Genomic DNA, 20181 nt, shown 5'->3' with positions numbered 1-20181 from the left:
AATTCTTAACATTTACTATTTACTATTTACTTATAATTTATTGTCAAAATTCTTATGCTAAAACGATAGTTAGAATAATGTGAATATTAAAAAGCTTATCTAAATGGCTTTTTATTTCTTCTAATTAATAAGTTAATCCCTTTTGTTATGAATAACAAGAAATTTAAATATTTTGGTATTCTATTGAGTTAATTAGCTATATTTAACTGACCCTCATTTTTTTTACAGAATCCGGGGGAGGGAAGGGGGGGGGGGGGATGTTCTTTGGCTCTTTGCTGTATAGAAAGTTCTACCTATCATAAGGATCTTAGAAAAGAAATAAAACTGAGGTGATTAAGGGAACAAAAGAAAACAACTAAAAAGAAGACAAATCGTCATATACATTGGCAATTAATGTCCCGATTCATTTTTAAATCCACTAATATGATAGGTGACATCATTCAAGAATCAAGAGAACCAAGACCACTAATTGATTGGTAATAGAGACTAAAAAGGCTAAAGAACTATCATTCAAGAATCAAAGAGATTCAAAACCTGGTTTGCTTGGTAACAGAAACTAAAAAGGTGAACGAACAAATAAAGAAACTGTTACAGTTAAGTCTAGCATAAACTTAGCACATTTAACATTTACATTAACACTACCAAAAGATGGAAAACAACGCACTAAAGTGATCTATTTTGTTGTGTACAACACAGTTATCAGCGAATAAACAACCTAGCGTGATGTCCAAATATAGACCTGCCCTCCACTTGTAGCTCCTGCAAGCATTCCAACCTCATATGGGTGTGCATCAAATCTACATGGAATGGCAGACATATGTGCACTCTGGAAAGTAGTAACTATTTTCCTTTGGCTTGTTGAGAGAACATCAACTCCTCTTTTCATATTTCCGACGAATAAATATGAGTCATCCCAACCCCATATTGCTCTGTTACAACAAAATCAAGCTCGTGAAACTAAAACCCGTTTTTTTCCATTATTTCCAAAGCAAAAATATTAAGTATCACAGTCGTTATAACTCAATTGCAACAGTAAGTCCCAATGCTTTGATGTGATAAGTTATTTCACAGTAAGATAAATTAGCTTTTGATGTTTCCACAAAGACAATACCTGAAAGAAGAAAGCCATCTGCCAGTCTGGTTGTCATGATATACAGAAGCTGCATCCTCCAAGTCAGCGCCACTATATATTCCGATTGTGTTATCCGTGCTACGCAATATAAGAGATAATAGTGATTCCACCAAATCAAAATCACATGCAAGTTAAAGCAGATTTAAAAGGATTCATAATGAAAAGAAAACCTAGCAAACAAGTTAACTTGCACAACAAAGGTTAGTGGATAACAAATTAAACAAGGCAAGTAAGCATATTTACACTACCTAGCTTCATTCTTACAGAACAATAATATGAAGAATTAAATAACATCCAGACCTTGTTGTTGCCAGGCTACATCCAGAAGGAGAGAAGTAAGCAGACTGCACAGCCCTTTTGTGAGTGAAAGTCTTTAAGGCAGTCATTTTGTCACCATTGGCATATCTCAAATCCCAAGTGCAAGCAGTCCCATCAGAAGAACCAGTAGCTAGAACGTAAGGGCTTTCACATTTGAAATCTATTGTATTAATCCTACCTTCATGCAAAATCCAGCGAGACGAACATTTCCCCATCCTATTATCCCAAACAGCCAAACCACCACGACCCTCACCAAAATATAGGCCGTTAGCCTCATTTTTTGGTTGGTGGAGACTATATATAGCCTCATCACTACTATATACCAAATCAAAGATTTCCTTCTCGGCATCCATAAGCCGAAGAAATCCATCATAACAACTTGTATAGATCTGCATTTACAATTTTTGGCCTTAGCTCAGACAATTTCAAAATTGACAATATAAAAACATACCTACAGTAGGTTGAAGGCACAGAATGTTCAAACCAGAATTAAGTCAAGCTATCAGGGTAACCATATATTATATTTAGGCAATCAACCAAATTAAATTACTCAACAAGCTTAAGAAACAGACACTTCATAGTTCGATCCAATTCCGTAAAACTCATACTAGTTTTTAAATTAAGTTCTGAGGTGTTGAGAATTCACATGTACGGCATAATTAATACCTTGGACAAGCAATATGGCTGAACCAATATCTCAGAAATAGGAGCAGGATGAGGATGGTATAAATGAATCCGCCCTTTATCATCTCCAACATCCCAGAACCCAAGGTTCCCAAACTTGTTACCAGCCACAACCATCTTCACACTAGTGGAAGGGAAAAACCGCACTGCAGTTATCCTTCCAGGAACAATTCTTGCTATGTTCTCGGAATTCAAATCCATAGACTCCAGCTCTAAGGAACCCCGAAGTTCATCCTTACCATCAAACTCTCCTTCCCGGGCTTCCTTCTTTGCCATGGCGACAATCGATTCGATGAATGACCGATCAGAATCGTCTTCCCCTTCATATGCATCACTCATAGGAAGAGGGCCCAATGTTTTGCAGGAAGGTTCGATTTTGGCGGCCGAACTGTGAAGCACGGGAAGTGAATCTAGAGTTTCTGCATCGAGCCCTTTGGAATCGGGCGGGATACCCCTGGTGCGGAGGGAGCGGCGGATGACGACTGCGGTTTCGGCTTTGGGCTTCTTCTCAGATTTGACACTGTACGACTTGGTCGTAACCCTAAGCCGCAGTTCCATGAATGAACCAGTGAGAAATAAGTAACAGAAAATTAAAAAATAAACAAGAATGAAGCATTGAAGTGTGAGAAGGAGAAAAAAAGAAGCGCAGACCTCGGGCGCTTGGAGAGGAGGGAGGCGGCCTTGGAATGGAGCTTGAGGGCGGCCATCATCTCATCGTTGCGGCGAATGTTCTCCAGTCGCTGGCGTTCGTACTCGTTCATTTTCCGAGACGCCATAGAAGGGTGAAGAGAGGGAAAGTTAGGGATTTTGCTTTGGACTGATTGATTGAATGAATGAATCCGAGCGATATAGTGAGAGGTGCATTCAATTTTTAGGGAAAACAAAACGGTGGTGTTTTTTTTTTGGCGGCAACTCAAACTCGCGGGAAACTCCAGGCTTTTTCTTTGCGGTTTTTATTATTTGTCTTGCACTCTTCCCAAATAATATTTTGGTGGAGTTAATCCCTACTTTAGTTTATGAGATTTGTGAGTTTTTAGTCAGTAATTTTTTAATGGTTATAATTTAGTTTTCTAGATTAAAAAAAGTGTATTAATATAATTTTTTTGTGTATTTTTCATAATTTAATGTCATCGGTAAATGGTTCAATTTTTATCACGCTAAACATATTAAAACGATATCATTTAAGTATTTGAACAATTAGAATCAGTTTGGCTAAATTTTTTAAATAAATTATTTTAAAAAAGAAGCTTAAAATATAAAATTTTTTATTAATAATAATTTTTAAATAAGTTATTTTATATTTAAAAAGTTATTATAGAAGTCTTTGTTTTAAAGTTGTGCATTAAATAGGAATAATAAAATAACTTTTAAAAATAGGAGAAATAATATTTTTTAACTTCTTCAAAAACTTTTAAATAACTTTTTAAAAAGTTAAAAATTTATCTAAAAAAATGTACCAAATATTATTAATGTAACTTTTTATAAATTAAAAGTTAAAAAAAGTAGCTTCTTCAAGGACCTTTAGTATTGTTCGAAAAAGAGAGGTGTAATATTTTAGTATTATTTAAATCCTCAAATAATATCATTTTAATATGTCTAGTATGACAAAGTTTGAGTTATTTTTTGAATTTGAAAGAGAGAAAATGTATGAGGAATTATATTGGTGCAATCTTTTGAATTAGAAGGACCAATGACAAAAAACATATGAGATTAAATTATAACAATTAAAAAATCAAAAACTAAATCCATGTAAATGACCTATCTCAGTAGAAAATACTTTAATATTCAATTATAGCGTACAAAAAATTTAATATTCAATTATAGTGTACTTATATGGTCAAATATTCTCTCTGATCAAATTAACTTCTTATTAAAATTTAGTGGATTTAGCTTAGTTCTAATTTGGTACGGATAAACCACAAGTTAAGCCGGTTTAAGGTACTTCATTAGATTTCTTTATAATCGCTGGTTTTGTTATTTTGTCTGACAGTTTACGTAGTTAGAGACTTCAAATGTAAAAAACCACATTCAAAGATTTACTGGAGAGCTAAGTTAAGATTGCAAGAAAATTACGAGTCCGTGATTGAAATTCTAAATTAAAGCAAAACCTTTGAACGAAGCTTTATATATAAGAATGAACAAATCTCGTTAATTTATTGATTAACATAAGAGGTATCCAAAAAAAAGGTTAATACATGGAGTTCATAGAGGCTGTGATCCCCATCCCTATCAAGAGTTACTGTAGAATTTCTCAAGTAAGCTACTCAGAATACATTTAAAGCGTGTAGTGTTGTTGGATGGTATCAATGTCAAGACCCTTCAACTTGACGACGGATTCAACATGGCCCTTGAGAGTGTGGAGTTCTCTTAGCCTTGCAGCCTCAGCACGTCTTCTGGCCTGCTCAGCGATTTCAGAGATCTCAGTGGATAATGCGGGTTGGGTCTCAGGAACCTGGAGTCCGTGCAATGTGCGCTGAGCCACAGCCCATTGAGCTTCCCTCTCGCTTTTGCCGTAATCCTTCTTTGTTGTGAATGCGGTCTTCTTGTCAATCATGTTGTCCCATGCCCTTCCTGACAGCCCCAACCTGATCAAGAACTTTAGGATATCAAGAGGGATGTATGTCACAATGCTGAAGATCCAGATTGCTCCTGCCCATCTCCACCCGATTCCGTTGATTCTAGCGAAGTCCCAGTGTGCGTACACAGCAACCACAGTTGCCACCTGTACAGTTAGTTAGTTTAGTTAGTTAGTTAGACTATTTCTTCGGATCGGATTGGATTGGATTGGATTAGAATTGGAAGCTCAAAAGAATATCTAACCAGTTGTGCTGCGAGGAAGGCGACAACAAGCAACAATCCAGGGCGTTCAATGTAGGACCAGCCCCTTGACCTTGTCACGAAGATGAGTGCTTGACTGATGATACTCACTTGAAGGTATAGAGCTGAGGTGAGTTGCTCCTCACTATCATAAATTGCCTCCACGTGGAAGGTATTCTGAAAAAGATATAATTATTACGTGTCTCTTCCTATCAGTTTAAGCTACGAATTAAAAAAAAAGTTGAGTTGGAATCTTACGGTGAAGAAGTCGGTGTCATGGATCAAGTAGAAGAACAAGGCAGTGGTGACAGCCATGTATAAACCAAGGACAATGCCGGTGGCGAAGATTTCCTTGAGCTTCCATGAGTCAGGGAGAGGAGATGGCTTGACCCTGTCCTTGGAGATGGTCATGATGGTTCCGTCGTTCAAGATGGCAATGACGAGCACCATGAAAGGTGAGAAGTCGAACTTCCAGATGAGTGCCACAAGCATGAATCCAAAAACAATACGGATGGTAATGGAGACAGCATAGATGGTGTAGTTCTTCATCCTCTGGAAGATAGCCCTGCTTGTAAGCACAGCACTCACAATCACGCTCAATCCAGGCTCAGTCAACACAATATCTGAGGCACTTCTTGCGGCATCAGTTGCATCTGCCACTGCGATACCGATATCTGCCTTCTTCAATGCCGGTGCATCGTTCACACCATCTCCGGTCATTCCCACTATGTGTTTCTTATCCTGCAGTCTCTTCACGATCTCGTATTTGTGCTCTGGGAACACTCCGGCGAATCCATCAGCCTTCTCAATCAGTTCATCAATTGGAATGGCTGCAATGGCAGGGTCTTTGCTAGCACCAAGGAGTGAGGATGAAGGGTACATGTTGGTTCCCATTCCGAGCCTACGACCGGTTTCTTTTCCGATGGCAAGTTGGTCACCGGTGATCATCTTAACATTCACACCGAGTTCAAGAGCACGACGGATAGTCTCTGCACTATCATGCCTTGGAGGGTCGAAAAGTGGCAACAAGCCCAAGAACTCCCATGGTTCTCCTTCGCTTTCCTTGCTCTTTGCTGAAACAGTCTGTTAAAATCAATGTAAACAGAAATTAAATTCTTCATCCTCTTCTTTTTCATGTTCATGGATTAGTTTAGTTAGACTCTTTATTCACCTGGCGTGCAACGCCCAATGCACGCAGACCACGGTTGGCAAAGTCATCAATGATCTTATGGGCCTTCTTCAAAGTCTCTCCCTTGAGTTTGCACAGTTCAATAATCTGATCCATCAAATTAGTACTCAAATATTAAAACTCATGCTCATGTCATATTATAAATTTCTAAAGAATAGTATATATTTTGATGTTACTTGCTCAGGAGCACCCTTGCTGCTTCTGTGCCAGTCTCCATTGCTATCAATGTAGGTAATGGCTGTGCGCTTCTCCACAGGATTGAAGGGCAAGAAATGCACCTCGGTGATTCCTGCTCTTGCCTGAGATTTCACAACCAAGACAATAATCATAATAAGGTATTAAGGTTAATTAGTTACCACAAAACTTAGTCGTCAATTCTGAAAAATCTAAGTACCTCCTTGGGATCACTCAACATTCCAACAATTGAAGCATCAATGGCATCCTGGTTTTCAACCCTGGAAGCCCTGGCAGCAAACAAGACAAGGGTTTGCTTGTCGACCTTAGGGGGGAAGACCTGCATTCACAAATCACAATCACCCTTTGATTAAAAACAAAGAAGCTTATATTATATATAAGACTGAATTGTATGAGCATGAAGAGAGGAAGTACCTCAATCAAGTCCTTGTCAACGGTAAGCTTGTTAAGGGTGAGAGTTCCGGTCTTGTCACTGCAGAGAACATCCATACCTGCCATTTCTTCAATGGCAGTCATCCTCTTGGTGATGGCTCCTTGCTCGGAAAGGCGGTGAGAGCCAATAGCCATGGTGACAGACAAGACAGTTGGCATGGCAATTGGAATACCACCAATAAGAAGAACCAACAAGTTATCAATACCATCTCTGTATGCCCTCTGTTGGATGGGATACACCACAATGATCTCAATCAGCATTCCCACAGCAATTGAGCAGATGCAGAAGTTACCAATGGCAGTCAACACCTAACACAAGGCAACAACAAGGATTAATACAAAGTTGTGATGCCGTTAGAGAAAAGTAATGGAAGTTTGTTTTGTTTTGTTATGTACCTGTTGGAAGTGACCAACATTGTTGGTGCTGTCTACAAGATGAGCAGCCTTGCCAAAGAAGGTGTGGACACCGGTGGCAATGACAACAGCCTCGATCTCACCTTGTTTGCATGTGGAGCCAGAGAAGACCTCATCACCGGGGTTCTTGGTGACCGGCAATGACTCGCCGGTGAGGGCAGCTTGGTCAATCTTGAGAGGATCACCTTCCAAAAGACGAGCATCTGCAGGAACGATATCTCCCAACTTGATGCTGATCAAATCTCCAGGCACCAAGATTGCTGCTTCTTCCTCACTCCATTTTCCATCTCTCAACACCTTGGTTTTGGGTGCAAGACCGGCCATCAAAGCAGCTGCGGCATTGCCGGCACTGTTTTCCTCAATGAAACTAATCGTTGAGTTGATCAAAAGCAACACCACAATACCAACGAAATCTTGCCAATCCGGTGGCTTGCCCTGATTTATATACAATGTTAGGACCAAACAACAACAATAACAAAGCCTTATAGTTTTATGAACAACACAAGAATTCTGTAATTACCCCGCCATTGGCCAATGCAATGGCCATGACAGCAGCAGCCTCCATGACCCATGACAATGGATTCCACATGAAACCCAAGAATTTAAGCAGCTTGCTATCCTTTTTCTCTTCTAGTTTGTTGTAACCGAAGATTTGTAGCCTCTTCTCTCCTTCAGCTGATGTCAAACCCTCTCGGCTACATTTCAGTTGCACGAACACTTCCTCAATGGGAATGTTTTCCTGCAAATTAATATACATGTACACATAACATGTCATTGCCAAGTTCAAAGAAAAATTCAATAAGTACATATAAATATAACTAATATTGTAATAGTAACTTACGAGATCCACATTCTCATTCTTAAGATCCTCGAAAGAGATGTCACCGGAAGCCATGATGGAGAAAAAGGAAACTGTGTCACCTGCAAGTTTTGTTTATGATCTTGTTTCTACCCAACCTCTGGCCCGGAAGGCCTTGGAAGGGTAGAAAAACAGAGGAGAAAACGAAGCCAATGCCAATAACTTTTGATAAAGAAGGTGACGAGTTATTCAGGTGTGATTTGATGCTTTTATAGTGGGAGTTTGGAGTTGTGATAGGGAATGAATGCATGGTTGTGATTTACAGTTCTATTATCGTCAACCTTTGACTTTCACTTTTTTTGCATGGTTTTGTGGTCCTCCATATATATCGCGAGAACCATTCTACGTATTCCTTGCAAGACAATGCATTTGACTCTCCCCAAATAATTTTTTTTTATTACAAGCTGCTTAGTTACCACTTACCACATACATTCCTTTGCTCTGACACGTGATGAATTTGTGGTGACTTTGCAAATAATTATGACCGATACCACCTACATTGGCTGCATTCTTCTTAGATAATTTTATATGTGGAAAATATAACATGATAATACAAATATTCGTTGTTTATTTATAGGTTACAACAGAGGAATAGTATTGTTTTGTTTGAAAAGTCGGGATACTTATATTTTTTTTCAAGATGGAGCTCATCGATCTTATTTATACACTAAAATAAATTACTAAAATCAATCATAAATATATTTATATATAAATATATGTAATTTAATTTATTTTTAATATGTATTTATATTTTAGAGATATTTTTTATATCTAAACAATTTTAGCATTCAAGTTCATCCAAGTGATTTTAGATCACGAGCTTTTCCTATTTTCTTCTTCTCTCAAGCGTTTTCTTCTTCTTCTTTACCTTGATGCTATGTCTTCTTCTTCGCGTTCCTCCCCTCCTCATTCTCCTAATTCTTTTTCGCGTTCTTCCTCCTCCTCCTCATTTTTCTTCTTTTTCGCGTTCTTTTTTCTTCGCGTATTTTCTCTTTATTGTCATTCTTTTGTTGTTGTTGCTGCTGTATTTTTTTCTTTTCTTCCTTCTCTCCCTGGTAAAAAAGCCGTAGAAGGTGAGGAGAAATTTTTTTGAATTATGCAGAACAGAAATGAACTGAAATTATATTCAGAAATGAACTGAAATTATAATTAAAATGAATTGAAATCATTATGTAATTTCAGTTCATTCTAAATATAATTTTAGTTCATTTATGAATATAATTTAAGTTTATTCTTGACTGAATTATTTTGTTATGATTCTTTTTGTTTCACTATCTTGAAAGAAATAAAACTAAGAAAAAATTGAAGAAAAATCAAACAAAAACGAAAAAACAAAAAGAAAAAATTCCTCAAACCTCTCATCATGTTCTTCTTTTCTTGTCTTATTCATCTAATCAAATAAAGAAGAAGAAACACATAATTCTTGTCTTGTTCATGATTCAATTTTGTTTTTCTTCTTCGCACACGCAGATTCTTCTTCTTCTTCTTCTCTTCTTTCTTTATCGTCATCACGAACAACATCAACATTTTTCTAACATCTTTATTGGTCCTGATTTTCTTTGGTGCCATCATTAAATAATTTCAGTTCATTTTTTAGTTTATTTTGGTTCATTTGTGAATTAATTTCAGTTCATTTGTGTGTTAATTTCGATTCACTTGTGAATAAAAAATTTGCTCAATACTTATCAGCAACATCAAGTGAACTGAAATTAACACACAAATAAACCGACAATTAACACACAAATAAACCGAAATAAATTAAGAAATGAACTAAAATTATTTAATGGAGACAGTAAAAAAAATCAGAACTAATAAAGAAGTTTGAAAATGTTAGTGTTATTAGTGATGACTATAAAGAAGAAGGAGGAGGAGGAAGAGAAGAAAGAGGAGGAGAAGAAGAAGGAAAGAAGAAAAACATGCGTGTGCAAATTTGGAAGAAGAAGAAGAAGGAAGAGGAGGAGGGAGCGTGATTTTAATGAGAGTGGTTTTTGTTGGTGTTAGACCTATTTGAATGAACTTGGATGAAAAAATACTTAGATGTGTAATAACCTTGTATATTGTAATATGTATTTTATACTTATAACTGATTTTAACTGATTTTAATGGCTAATTTTAGTATACACGTAACATAATTGATTAAGTAGTAAATGAGTAAAAAAAAAATTGACTAAACAAAATTGATTCTCAACTTTTCTTTTTCTTTTATTAATACAATGAAGAGTTTAATTTTAATGCGCTAATGGCGTAAAATGTTTTACACAATCGTGCAATCACAACCATTCTCTTGGAACCATTTTCTTGGATGGCCATTCACGCGATTAATATAAAAAGTAGTTATTTTTGTTAATGTGGCGTTATGTGATTAGATGTACATGTAAAACGAATTTACATTGACAGAGTATCAAAATTAAATTCAAAATAGGTAATGGGTTTAATGATTTGAACAAATAGTTCAATACAAACAAGAAACAGAACCATTGGTTCTAATCGTCTTTATCGAATTCGAATGTGTAATTGTGTATAGATATATCTATACAACGTACAAGGAGAATACCTAAAATCAATGTTCAAATTTTTCTAACATTATTATTGCAAATTAACAGACTTTTAAGAGGTTAGAAATGGAAGTGGTGGTAATTTTATACAAATTTTATATAATGATCAGCAAGGTATTTTCGATATAGATGGTATAATTTATACAACAATGGTCATTTTTTCGGTTGTACCCACTGCCCAACTTGCATCAAAAGTGAATTCTATGATCTTTCTCATATTTTCCCTTTCACTTGTTTTTCTTCTCCTTTTTATCTTGTTAGGTGCTCTACCCCAAATTTGGATCCTTTTTAACTTGTTTTTCCAGTTAGATATATCAATTCATCCCATCTTTGTAAAGTAATTATTTTGAATTTGACTTCTATTAAGCTAACCATATCGATAGTGTCATTCAAAATCAACATTTGAAACTTTCATTATACATAGTTCTAAATAAAAAAGGCTTTGGTTGTTTAACATTTGAAGAAATGGTAAATATCAGCTTATTATGACCTACAAATTGTCTGAAGTTCTATTTACTGCAATAACTGTTGAATCAAACATTTTTCTCCTTGAAATTAGGGATGGCAAAAATCCCCAGCGGGGCGGATATCCGCGGGGATTTACCCGTCACGGGGCGGATATGGGGACGATTTTGTACCCGCGGGGACGGGGGACGGGGCCCCGTATATTAAACGGGGCGGGGGCGGGGATAGAGGTCCCCGCCCCGTGGAGACCCGTTTAAACTCCGTTTATGTAAAAAGACTAGAATACCCCATTTGTGTGTACTATGATTTTGTTAAGCATTTGTTATAATTATTGAATTAAGTTAAATATAATTTATATGATTATAATTAAGCATTTGTTATCATTTTCATTATCTTTGTTTGCTTTTTCTATTATAATTACTGTGATTTGGATAAACATTTGTTATAATTATTCTAAAATTTTTATTATTTTACTGATTTTGAATTTTTGGTTAAGCATTTGAGTGCTATACATGTAATTCATAATATTGAAGTAGATATTGATGTAAGTAAAATACTAAATTATATACAATACACTATTTTTTAAATTTTTTTCTAATTTTTTTCAATTTTTATTATTTTTTTATAAAAATCCGCGGATATCCGCGGAGACCCGGGTCCCCGGCGGATATGGGGCCCCCGTTACCCGTCACGGGGATGGGGCGGGGACGGGGACGAATAATGGAGGCGGGGGCGGGGGGCGGGGGGCATGTCCCCGCCCCCATGGGGACCCGTTGCCATCCCTACTTGAAATACACATAATTGACCAACCTTACAAGAAATTTACACTATGGAGTAATTGTATTTTCCCGTATTCCCTACAAATATATTTAACTATTCTCATTTAAATCAATATACCGAATTCAATTCTAACCTAGATAGAAAACTAAAAATAGTACCCCAAAAATATTACCAGATTAAAATTAATGTGTACAAGAACTTTAGTAGGGTTCGTATACCATCGACAAACCGAATTGCCCATAGGCATGCAGACCCTTTATGTGTCAATAAAAGATAAAAATTTTTATGTGACGAGGCAGCTTAACCAGTTGAAACAAAACAAATCAGTGTTTGCGTGCTTAACCAGCAAACAACCCGCAAACTTGTTGTAAACCAAACATCTTTTAAATAAGCACACATAGAAATCCTCAATTACAAACCGCCAGCTAGAAAACAAGTACTACATCTTCAATTTCAGGAAACATCATGACAAATATAAATAAGGGATTCAGCGCCAATTAACATTCATAGTATCATAAATATAAATTATAAATAATCATGAAGCAAGACAACTGAGTATCATCACCAAAGTATCACATTGAAAACATCATAACAATTGTTCGTTTCACATAAATTGCAAACCAAAAAGATAACAGATCCATTGTGAAATGAAAATTAAACGAGTTGAAAACTGATAATTGAGTTACAATCTTCGAATGTCATAGATTGTACTACAAATCTAAAACCCACTACAAAACTAGAATGGAAAAGGAAGATAGTTCCACCTTAGAACCCTAGTTTGGTGCGGCGCCAGTGCCTGCGCTTCGCATTATACCTGAAAAAACACACAGATACAACAATCAGTATTTCCGAGATTCCGATGAAGAAATTAACAGATAAATTTGAACGAAACGAAAAGCAGGAACCTGATTGTATTATCCGTCCTCATGCGGATCCAGTAAGGAATGGGCCTGTTCTGCCTCATCTTCTTGGCCAACTTCTTCTTGATCCTAAAAGTCTTGTGTGAAGGCTGCACAGTAAATTAAGAACCATCATCAAACATTGAATCAAACAGAAGAGCCAGAAGCTTGCTAGAACTACAACACAGGAAAGAAGAACTATTGTCTTTTACCATTTTTCAGCGCCGATTATGGAACCGATGTGCTGCTCTAAACCTTCCTGGCGACGAAACCCTAAATGAATTTGGTGGCAGCTGCAGAGATATTTATAGTATGGAGAATGTTATAGGCCCATCTTGAATTGGCTAACTATTTGGGCCATGGAGTCCATTGTTGGGCTCAGCTAAATGTAAGAGGCTTTTCTTAGTAGCGTACTAGCCCAGTCCAAAATAAATAAATGTTCTAGCAAAATAAAAAACTAATTGAGATTAATTTATGAAGTTTTCAAGGTGGATAAAAAAAGGTCAATAAGAAACTACCATTTTATGTAAACAAATTATTATTTATCTTATTTTTGCATCTGATTTTTTTTCTAGTAATTAAGTATTATTATAATAAAAAATATAGAAAAAAAAACGTTCACACTAAAATTTATTTACTATTTTACCACGATTTCTTCATGAATAACAGACATTCTCAACTTAACCAAAAAATAAACAAATATTCATAACCTCTTATTGTATGACACTTCAAAGTCTAAACAATAGAAAGATTATTTTGAGATATTTTTGTCAAATGTTATGCATATTTTTGTACTAAATTAATGATTTACCTATTTTAATTCTATTAAATTGAAAGTTGCATTTCAGAGATAAAATTCATTAAGGAGGTAAGGTAAATTATTTTCTATCATGAAATAATGATCATTTTAATTAATTAAACTTATAGTTTTTTTTTAATAAATAACAAGGAGAGTGTTTAGAAAAAACTAAACAAAAATTATTTTAAAAAAACAGTCTTAAAAGAGTCAATATGAAAAAATAAAATAACACAAGAAAGAAGAAAGAAAGAAAAATAAATGATATCCTAATTAAATATATGAGAAAGAATTTGAAAGGTATGACAAGAGTTAGATATTGAAGGCGTGACGATGAATAGTTGGAAATTCACGCGGAGTAGGTTATAGGTTATAAGGATTAATTTAAAAAATTTTATAAAATTTTAGGGTTGGGATAATTTTATCAATAAAATTTTTTTTTAATGTCAAATTAGTTTTATTTTTTGGTATTTAAATGTGTAAATATTCTTAATATTTAATATTTTAATTATTTATGGATATAAATGATAATAATAATTTGTGGATATGAGATTTAATCTTAACTCTCATCTAAGTGATGTAACAGAACCTGTGTTGATCATGCGGATTTAAAATTAAATTTTAAAAGAAAAAGTGATTGCATTTTTCCGAAGCAATAAAACCTTGGTTAAACCTTGATCTGCGATGCTTCTTCCATCGTCTTCACGCTCGCCATTTCTCTGCAAATAAGAGGTTTATGAGACACTCGCAACAGTTTCGAAGGATTTCGAATCGAATCAATTAGATTTCAATCGCCGATTTTAACTGTTTGTGATTGCACATTTTGCGAAGATGCCTCGCCCCAAGAGAAAATCGGCCCCACCAACCAGATCTTCTGATGCTGATTCTTCTGTTCGTCCTGGTTCGTATTTGTGCTTCCGTTTATCCTCATTGCTTCCCGCGAAAAAAAGAACATCATAAACTTCACTAGTTGAAAACAAGAAGTTCACATTAACAATTTTTTAATTGCTGGGTCTGTGACAAGTGCTGTTGTTAAGGAATTTCGGTTTTCCTTGCTTCTTGATTGATTTCAAATCTGTATATCTTGTTTTTGTTGAACACGAACTGTTTGTGTTTATGCGCATTAAACCCTTCAATATTTAAAGAGTTAATGAGAAATAAGCTTTTTTCTTCCATAAATAATTGAAAAGGCTTTTTCTTGGTGTTGTGATCCTGTAATAATTGAGACACATGTTATGAATGTTAAATGCATAAGTTGCTGATAGTGTTAAGTGGGAAATAAGTAGATATAGTTGTGGCTAATAGTACATCGAGTTAGATGTAATTTAAGGAGGAAAAAAAAAACAAAATAACAAAAGCAAAGAGTAGAAGAAGAACTGCATTACTGCATCCCAGGTAAATCATACTGGTTCTACTTCGCTGCTGATTTTGAGTATCATTATAAAAAAGAATAATAATAAAATAAAATAAAAGGTGTTCAGAAAGTATGCCTCAATATGTAACAATATGTATTGTCCTGAACAATTAGGCTTTGGTTATAACTTGTAAATGACTGTTTATAGCTTTCCTAAAATATGAAAACTTTCTTTTCATCTTCTTTTTTCTCCCCCTTGTAATATCTGCTATCTTCTTGCTGAGTTCTGGTGGTGTAATTATTTCATTTCATGTTATTATTCAGAACCAAAGAAGCCAAGGGGAAACCAATTTAATCGGATTGATCAACTGTTTGAATCATACGTGAATAAGACGCTGGGATTGATTGAGTAAGTATTTAGATGTTGAAATCATGCCTGCTGCCCTGCTCCCATCTTCCCTGCACCTGCATTTGCTGTTATTTGGTTCGTAGCCGAGAATTTGGCATGACTATGTATGAATTATTTTCAATTTTTATTTACTTAAAACTTTTCTTGTTTTACTAGCCATGTGCTCCTTTAGTGATTATAGTTTGCAAAATTTTGTCCTGTACTCGGCAAATAACTGATTGGTGGGATTTAGCATTTAGCATTAGAGGAAATGGTTTTGCATGAATGCTTGTTCATGTTTGACAATTTGTGCCTCCATCCTGGTTGAAGTTGATGCAACTCTTAATACAATGCTGTGTACTTTGGTTTGTCAGTCCAGAAGGAATTGAAGCACTTTGTAATGATGTGAATGTGAACCATACAGATGTTAGGATGCTGATATTTGCTTGGTACGTGACTGATGATGAATAAGTTTCTTCTTTAAGTCTATCTAACTGACCTTTTTAACATTAATAAATATATGATTCTCTCAGGAAAATGAAAGCTGAAAAACAAGGTTATTTTTCCAAGGTAAGTACAGGGAAGTATGGATTTACAATGATAGTTTAATTATACTGCAGAAAACATTGAGATTTGCAACATGCATTATTAATTCCTAACTGTCAATTAAGCTAAATGCTCACTGATGTCAAACTTCTATCCTACGTTTATACTGAAATAAATTCCCTCAGCTAAATGATTTATTTTAAACCATTAACTTTGTGAAATATTTATATGCATAATCCTTGAGATGCCCTTCAATATTGGAGCCATCATGAGTTTTATTCTAAAATGTTTGTGAATCTAACAGTCAGAGTTTCTTTCTTTTCTTTTTTTTTTAAAGAAAAGGAAAAAAACATATATTTTGACAATCCTGTTATATTTGGTTGTCAAAGTTTAAATTTTCTGTGTGAAAGCACAACACTATGCAGCTTAATGCCATGGCAAGGCCAAACCAATATTTTCATACTTAATACATCATTCTTGTCATCATCGGTTGAGACAGCTTGAATTCCCTGCCATAATGTCACTTAGTTTCTGGATATATCTTGATCGCCAGTTTTTTCTTTCTCCATATAGGATGAGTGGCGAAGAGGCCTCAAGTGTTTAGGAGCCGACACACGCCCAAAATTAAAAAAAGCAATTGAAGGACTGGATAAAGAGGTATTGTTATAATTTATTCAGTAAAGGAATTTCTTGCTAATTTGCTGAGATTAACCATTGACTGTGGATGACCTCGATTGAAGATTTGTGGTGCTATTTATTCCCTCTATGTGTCTTGTTTAGTTGAAGGTGCCAGAGTGCTTCGAGGACTTCTATTCCTACGCATTTCAATACTGTTTAACAGGTAAGCTTAGTATTATATTTATTGGGCCTCTATTTGAAATATAATTTATATATTTTCCCTTGTTGCAATATTTCCTCCTATTCTTTTTCATCTGTCCAAAAGGTGTTAACATCGAATAATACTTTCAGAAGAGAAGCAAAGGAGTGTAGATATTGAGACCATCTGTGAGCTATTGAACATTGTTCTGAAATCCGAATTCCCCAATCAGGTCAATTTACTAGTTGAGTATCTAAAGGTGGGTAAGCAGTTATTTAAGCTTATTTATGTTTTCTTGCTTAATATGTGAAGTTACATGTAAATATTCTATCTGACAAATATATTAGGCTCTGAAGAATTTCAACATGTTATTTTTTATTAGTTTATAATTTCACTCTTAATTATAGAAATGTTAAATTTTCATGCTTGGTTAATGATCTGAAATTTCAAATTTTTCATGTACTTCCCTTACCTACTTTAACTTGGAAGGTCTCTATTACAAAACCAAGTGATGGATTAGATTTCTCCGGATGACCCCTGGTGTTTATGCAGAGTTGTATAGTTTAGTTGATGGCTTTGTATCAAACTATCTTTAATATCCATATACTTCAAACTATTTGCTGATGCTTGGAATAACTTTTTGACAGGTCCAGAATGACTACAGAGCTCTCAACATGGATCAATGGAGAAGCTTTTACCGGTTTTTTAAAGAGGTGACGCTTTACTTCTTCTCCCTTCTGTTTGGATTAATATCGCGATTAATTGCAGCTTCAAATTATAAATTCTCAAGTTTTGACATATTATGAGGTCCTAACTATATAATTTGGAAAATTAAACTTTCTTGAACTGAGTTTACTTTTTTCCCCGCTCCCCATTGTCAAATAAATCACTAGCTATCAACAAACACACTCATGGAGTTCATTTTGCTATCCGCATATGTGGCCTATGCTACAATGAATCGTGTTTAATATAATGATGTGTTATATTATTCATGAATCATGCACTTCAATTGTATAATTGAATGTTCGAAGTAGGGTAATTTCATTTCAAGAGGTCATAACTCATATGCATAACAAAATTTGATATTTTGGTGGTTGTAGGTAGACTTCCATGACCTTGAAAATTATGACTCAAGTCAAGCTTGGACAGTTATCATCGACAATTTTGTTGAATGGTTGAAAGAAAAAGAGAAAAATTAGTTTCACTCCTTTAATCTGCCAACTCGAGACCAGAATACTTTGAAGCGGAATGCAACTGTATATGGCTCTTGTGAGTTATCCATCTGCAGTTTTTCTGCAGTAAGTTGTCACGATTGCTCCCTTTGTAACCTTTTCATATAGTATCAACGTCAAAGCAATTTTGAATCTTCTTTCCAAGTATTTTTATAATATAATATCGGTATTAAAATGCTTCATACAGCACCGTTTTCTTTTATATTCATGTGGAATAACCTTTTCAATTACCGGACTTCATTCATTCATTCATCTTGTCAGTATAACTATAGAGGTCATGATATAGTAAACTTAATCTTGTGTGCAAATTAAATATAGATAATAAAAAGCTAAACGAGGAGATAATATCACTGTTGTGCAATTGGAGACCTTTCTTATCTGTCACTTATTCAAGCTTTCAATTCCTTGGCTTCGGCTCAGCTTTTTTATTCTCTCCAACAGTCCAAATAACACGTTTTTTTTATAAAGAATGCACAAATAACTAACTTCACACAATCTCCAATCTCATGCAAGTTTCCAAGCCCTGGAAGCTGCATTTTTTCGAACAAAAAACGTTATTTAGTACTAATGATCAAAATAGTACTTAAAACATCAAAATAAATGAAATTAATTTTCTTATCGGTTAAATAATGTCGTATTTCAAAATGATGTATATATCATGGTTACGATCTTTCGATGATTGGTTATCATTAACCTTAATTGTTTATATTTGCGATGATATGTGAATTTGTTTACCTTGCGTTGAGATTTTCCAGTCACTGGTATCAAAGCCAGCAGCCCAAAAAAAATAGCCACGAAGGCAAAGGGCTTGAGCATAAGCAACCTTAACTGTAACCGTCAAGGGATCATCGTAGCCAACCCAAGAACTCCCAGAATATGAATAAACCGACCTCGTTTCAACGTCATACGCAACCTTCGCACCACTTTGGTTATTAAATTCCACCACCTGAAAGTACGCCATTGCACCGTTCAACCCGGGACCCGGACCAGTAGCATCAGAACCAATTCCGTGCACGTTCGGATCCTGAAGCTGCCACGTCATCCCATAAAGCGGCAAGCCCATAACTACTTTCTCGGGAACAACTCCGCCCTGGATCCACGACTGCAACCCGAAACTAACGCTTATGTTTTGAATCGGGTCGAAAAGGCCGCTCGGAGCTCCGGTCACGTTGCCCCAGGGGCCGCGAAGGCTGTAGCTCATGACGTTGACCCAGTCAACGTTCTGATTGATGGAGTCCACGGGGTACTTGTGCGGCGGAGTGGAGGACAGGAAGAAGTCCACCGCGAAGTACACGGCAGCGGTGAGGAGCAGCGGCGGGCGGCGGGTGGCGACGGCGTCGGCGGAGATTGCGAGGCGCCATTCATGAAAAAGCTGGCCGAGGTCGTTCATTTGGTTGGAGTCCCTAGGGAACTCCCAGTCGAGGTCGATGCCGTCGAAGCCGAAGGTTCTGGAAACTTGGATGGTGGAGTTGATGAAGGATGCGCGGGTGGCGGCGGTGGAAGCGATGAGGGCGAAGAGGGAGGCGTTGCTATTGGAACCGCCGATGGAAAGGATGGTCTTGACCGGAGGAGTTTTGGCTCGGAGTGTGGTGGTGAAGTTTGTGAGGGTTGAGGCGGTTGCGTCTGACACGTGGAGGGCATAGGTGAGGTTGTTTGGGAAGAGGAAAGCGTAGTAGACGTGGGTGAAGAGTGAAGTGTTAATGGATGATGGTGGGAATATTTGATTCTCGGACCAATATATTGCTTTTACTGGTGATGAAAGTGTTGTCGTGTGACAAGTAGCGAAAATGATAACTGCTGTTGTGAGGAGGATATGGTTAATCATGATTACGCTAACGTTTTGGTGTGTTTAATAACCATTTATGGAGCTCACATTTATATACTGCCATGCATCATGTTGTTAGTTAAGAGATGTCAGAAACAGTTACCATGCATGCAAGCTAGTTAGTAATTAAGGTTTTGATCTGGCAACTGCCGTCCGTGACGACTATATTCATTTGACCCACAAAGGGATCGGAATCTTTATGGGTGAATCATCATAATTATAAAATTAACATGTTGGAGAACTTAATTAGTTATATATACGTACCTTAGCTTGCCTCATTCATCAAATCAAATGAAGAACCAACGAAGGAGGTAGGAGGGGGTAGGTGTAGTTAAGGACTTAAGGTGTCCCTTTGCAACACTCGAGTGGGTGACTCAATGTTATTGTCGGCCATGGGAGGCCTTTCCAGATTGGTAAAAGCCATAAAAAAATAGAATAACAGAAGATGAATCAATTAGTGGAAGAAACATGGTTGCAATATGTT

The 20181-nt window shown here is 36.1% G+C and overlaps 5 protein-coding genes across 5 annotated transcripts; 1 reads left to right on the top strand and 4 right to left on the bottom strand.

Annotated features, from left to right (window-relative positions):
* Positions 1-482: 482 nt before the first annotated feature.
* On the bottom strand, positions 483-3138 carry LOC112701039 (uncharacterized). Its single transcript, XM_025751843.2, has 5 exons — positions 2786-3138; positions 2117-2675; positions 1433-1839; positions 1112-1210; positions 483-929 (listed from the first exon to the last, which is right to left on the bottom strand). The coding sequence occupies exons 1-5, from the start codon at positions 2908-2910 to the stop codon at positions 716-718; spliced, it is 1404 nt and encodes a 467-aa protein (XP_025607628.1). The 5' UTR covers positions 2911-3138; the 3' UTR covers positions 483-715.
* A 1092-nt stretch (positions 3139-4230) lies between these two features.
* Positions 4231-8933, bottom strand: LOC112701021 (ATPase 8, plasma membrane-type). The gene is made up of 10 exons (XM_025751828.3): positions 8023-8933; positions 7702-7920; positions 7164-7616; positions 6750-7076; positions 6535-6654; positions 6317-6439; positions 6123-6227; positions 5210-6034; positions 4955-5128; positions 4231-4856 (listed from the first exon to the last, which is right to left on the bottom strand). The coding sequence occupies exons 1-10, from the start codon at positions 8074-8076 to the stop codon at positions 4410-4412; spliced, it is 2847 nt and encodes a 948-aa protein (XP_025607613.1). The 5' UTR covers positions 8077-8933; the 3' UTR covers positions 4231-4409.
* Positions 8934-12396: 3463 nt separating this feature from the next.
* Positions 12397-13088, bottom strand: LOC112701032 (large ribosomal subunit protein eL39). The gene is made up of 3 exons (XM_025751836.3): positions 12952-13088; positions 12746-12849; positions 12397-12654 (listed from the first exon to the last, which is right to left on the bottom strand). Exons 1-3 carry the CDS (start codon positions 12952-12954, stop codon positions 12606-12608), a joined length of 156 nt encoding a protein of 51 aa, XP_025607621.1. The 5' UTR covers positions 12955-13088; the 3' UTR covers positions 12397-12605.
* A 1023-nt stretch (positions 13089-14111) lies between these two features.
* On the top strand, positions 14112-18054 carry LOC112701013 (uncharacterized). The gene is made up of 9 exons (XM_025751820.3): positions 14112-14436; positions 15214-15298; positions 15652-15726; positions 15811-15847; positions 16397-16480; positions 16604-16664; positions 16793-16899; positions 17288-17353; positions 17741-18054. Exons 1-9 carry the CDS (start codon positions 14367-14369, stop codon positions 17837-17839), a joined length of 684 nt encoding a protein of 227 aa, XP_025607605.1. The 5' UTR covers positions 14112-14366; the 3' UTR covers positions 17840-18054.
* LOC112700963 (nod factor hydrolase protein 1-like) lies at positions 18036-20154 on the bottom strand. The gene is made up of 2 exons (XM_025751813.3): positions 18608-20154; positions 18036-18402 (listed from the first exon to the last, which is right to left on the bottom strand). The coding sequence occupies exons 1-2, from the start codon at positions 19695-19697 to the stop codon at positions 18377-18379; spliced, it is 1116 nt and encodes a 371-aa protein (XP_025607598.1). The 5' UTR covers positions 19698-20154; the 3' UTR covers positions 18036-18376.
* Positions 20155-20181: the final 27 nt, after the last annotated feature.

The sequence above is a fragment of the Arachis hypogaea genome, chromosome 1 (assembly GCF_003086295.3).
Source record: "Arachis hypogaea cultivar Tifrunner chromosome 1, arahy.Tifrunner.gnm2.J5K5, whole genome shotgun sequence".
NCBI classification, from domain to species: domain Eukaryota; kingdom Viridiplantae; phylum Streptophyta; class Magnoliopsida; order Fabales; family Fabaceae; genus Arachis; species Arachis hypogaea.
The sequence above is the reverse complement of the archived record's forward strand: the minus strand, read 5'-3'. Positions and strand labels throughout refer to the sequence as shown.

Bases quoted from the DNA above. Each gene is read 5' to 3' on its own strand.
- LOC112701039 (XM_025751843.2), bottom strand. From the start codon at position 2,910: ATGGCGTCTCGGAAAATGAACGAGTACGAACGCCAGCGACTGGAGAAC. The intron at 1,211-1,432 runs GTCTGGATGTTA...TATATTGCGTAG, and splicing joins TGTAGCCTGGCAACAACAAG to CACGGATAACACAATCGGAA. The intron at 930-1,111 runs GTATTGTCTTTG...TTGTTGTAACAG, and splicing joins AGATGGCTTTCTTCTTTCAG to AGCAATATGGGGTTGGGATG.
- LOC112701021 (XM_025751828.3), bottom strand. From the start codon at position 8,076: ATGGCTTCCGGTGACATCTCTTTCGAGGATCTTAAGAATGAGAATGTG. The intron at 6,655-6,749 runs GTACTTCCTCTC...TTGTGAATGCAG, and splicing joins TTGACAAGGACTTGATTGAG to GTCTTCCCCCCTAAGGTCGA. The intron at 6,440-6,534 runs GTACTTAGATTT...GTGAAATCTCAG, and splicing joins TGTTGAGTGATCCCAAGGAG to GCAAGAGCAGGAATCACCGA.
- LOC112701032 (XM_025751836.3), bottom strand. The intron at 12,655-12,745 runs GTTCCTGCTTTT...GTGTTTTTTCAG, and splicing joins AGGACGGATAATACAATCAG to GTATAATGCGAAGCGCAGGC.
- LOC112701013 (XM_025751820.3), top strand. From the start codon at position 14,367: ATGCCTCGCCCCAAGAGAAAATCGGCCCCACCAACCAGATCTTCTGAT. The intron at 15,848-16,396 runs GTAAGTACAGGG...TTCTCCATATAG, and splicing joins AACAAGGTTATTTTTCCAAG to GATGAGTGGCGAAGAGGCCT. The intron at 16,900-17,287 runs GTGGGTAAGCAG...ACTTTTTGACAG, and splicing joins TACTAGTTGAGTATCTAAAG to GTCCAGAATGACTACAGAGC.
- LOC112700963 (XM_025751813.3), bottom strand. From the start codon at position 19,697: ATGATTAACCATATCCTCCTCACAACAGCAGTTATCATTTTCGCTACT. The intron at 18,403-18,607 runs GTAAACAAATTC...GAAAAAATGCAG, and splicing joins CTGGAAAATCTCAACGCAAG to CTTCCAGGGCTTGGAAACTT.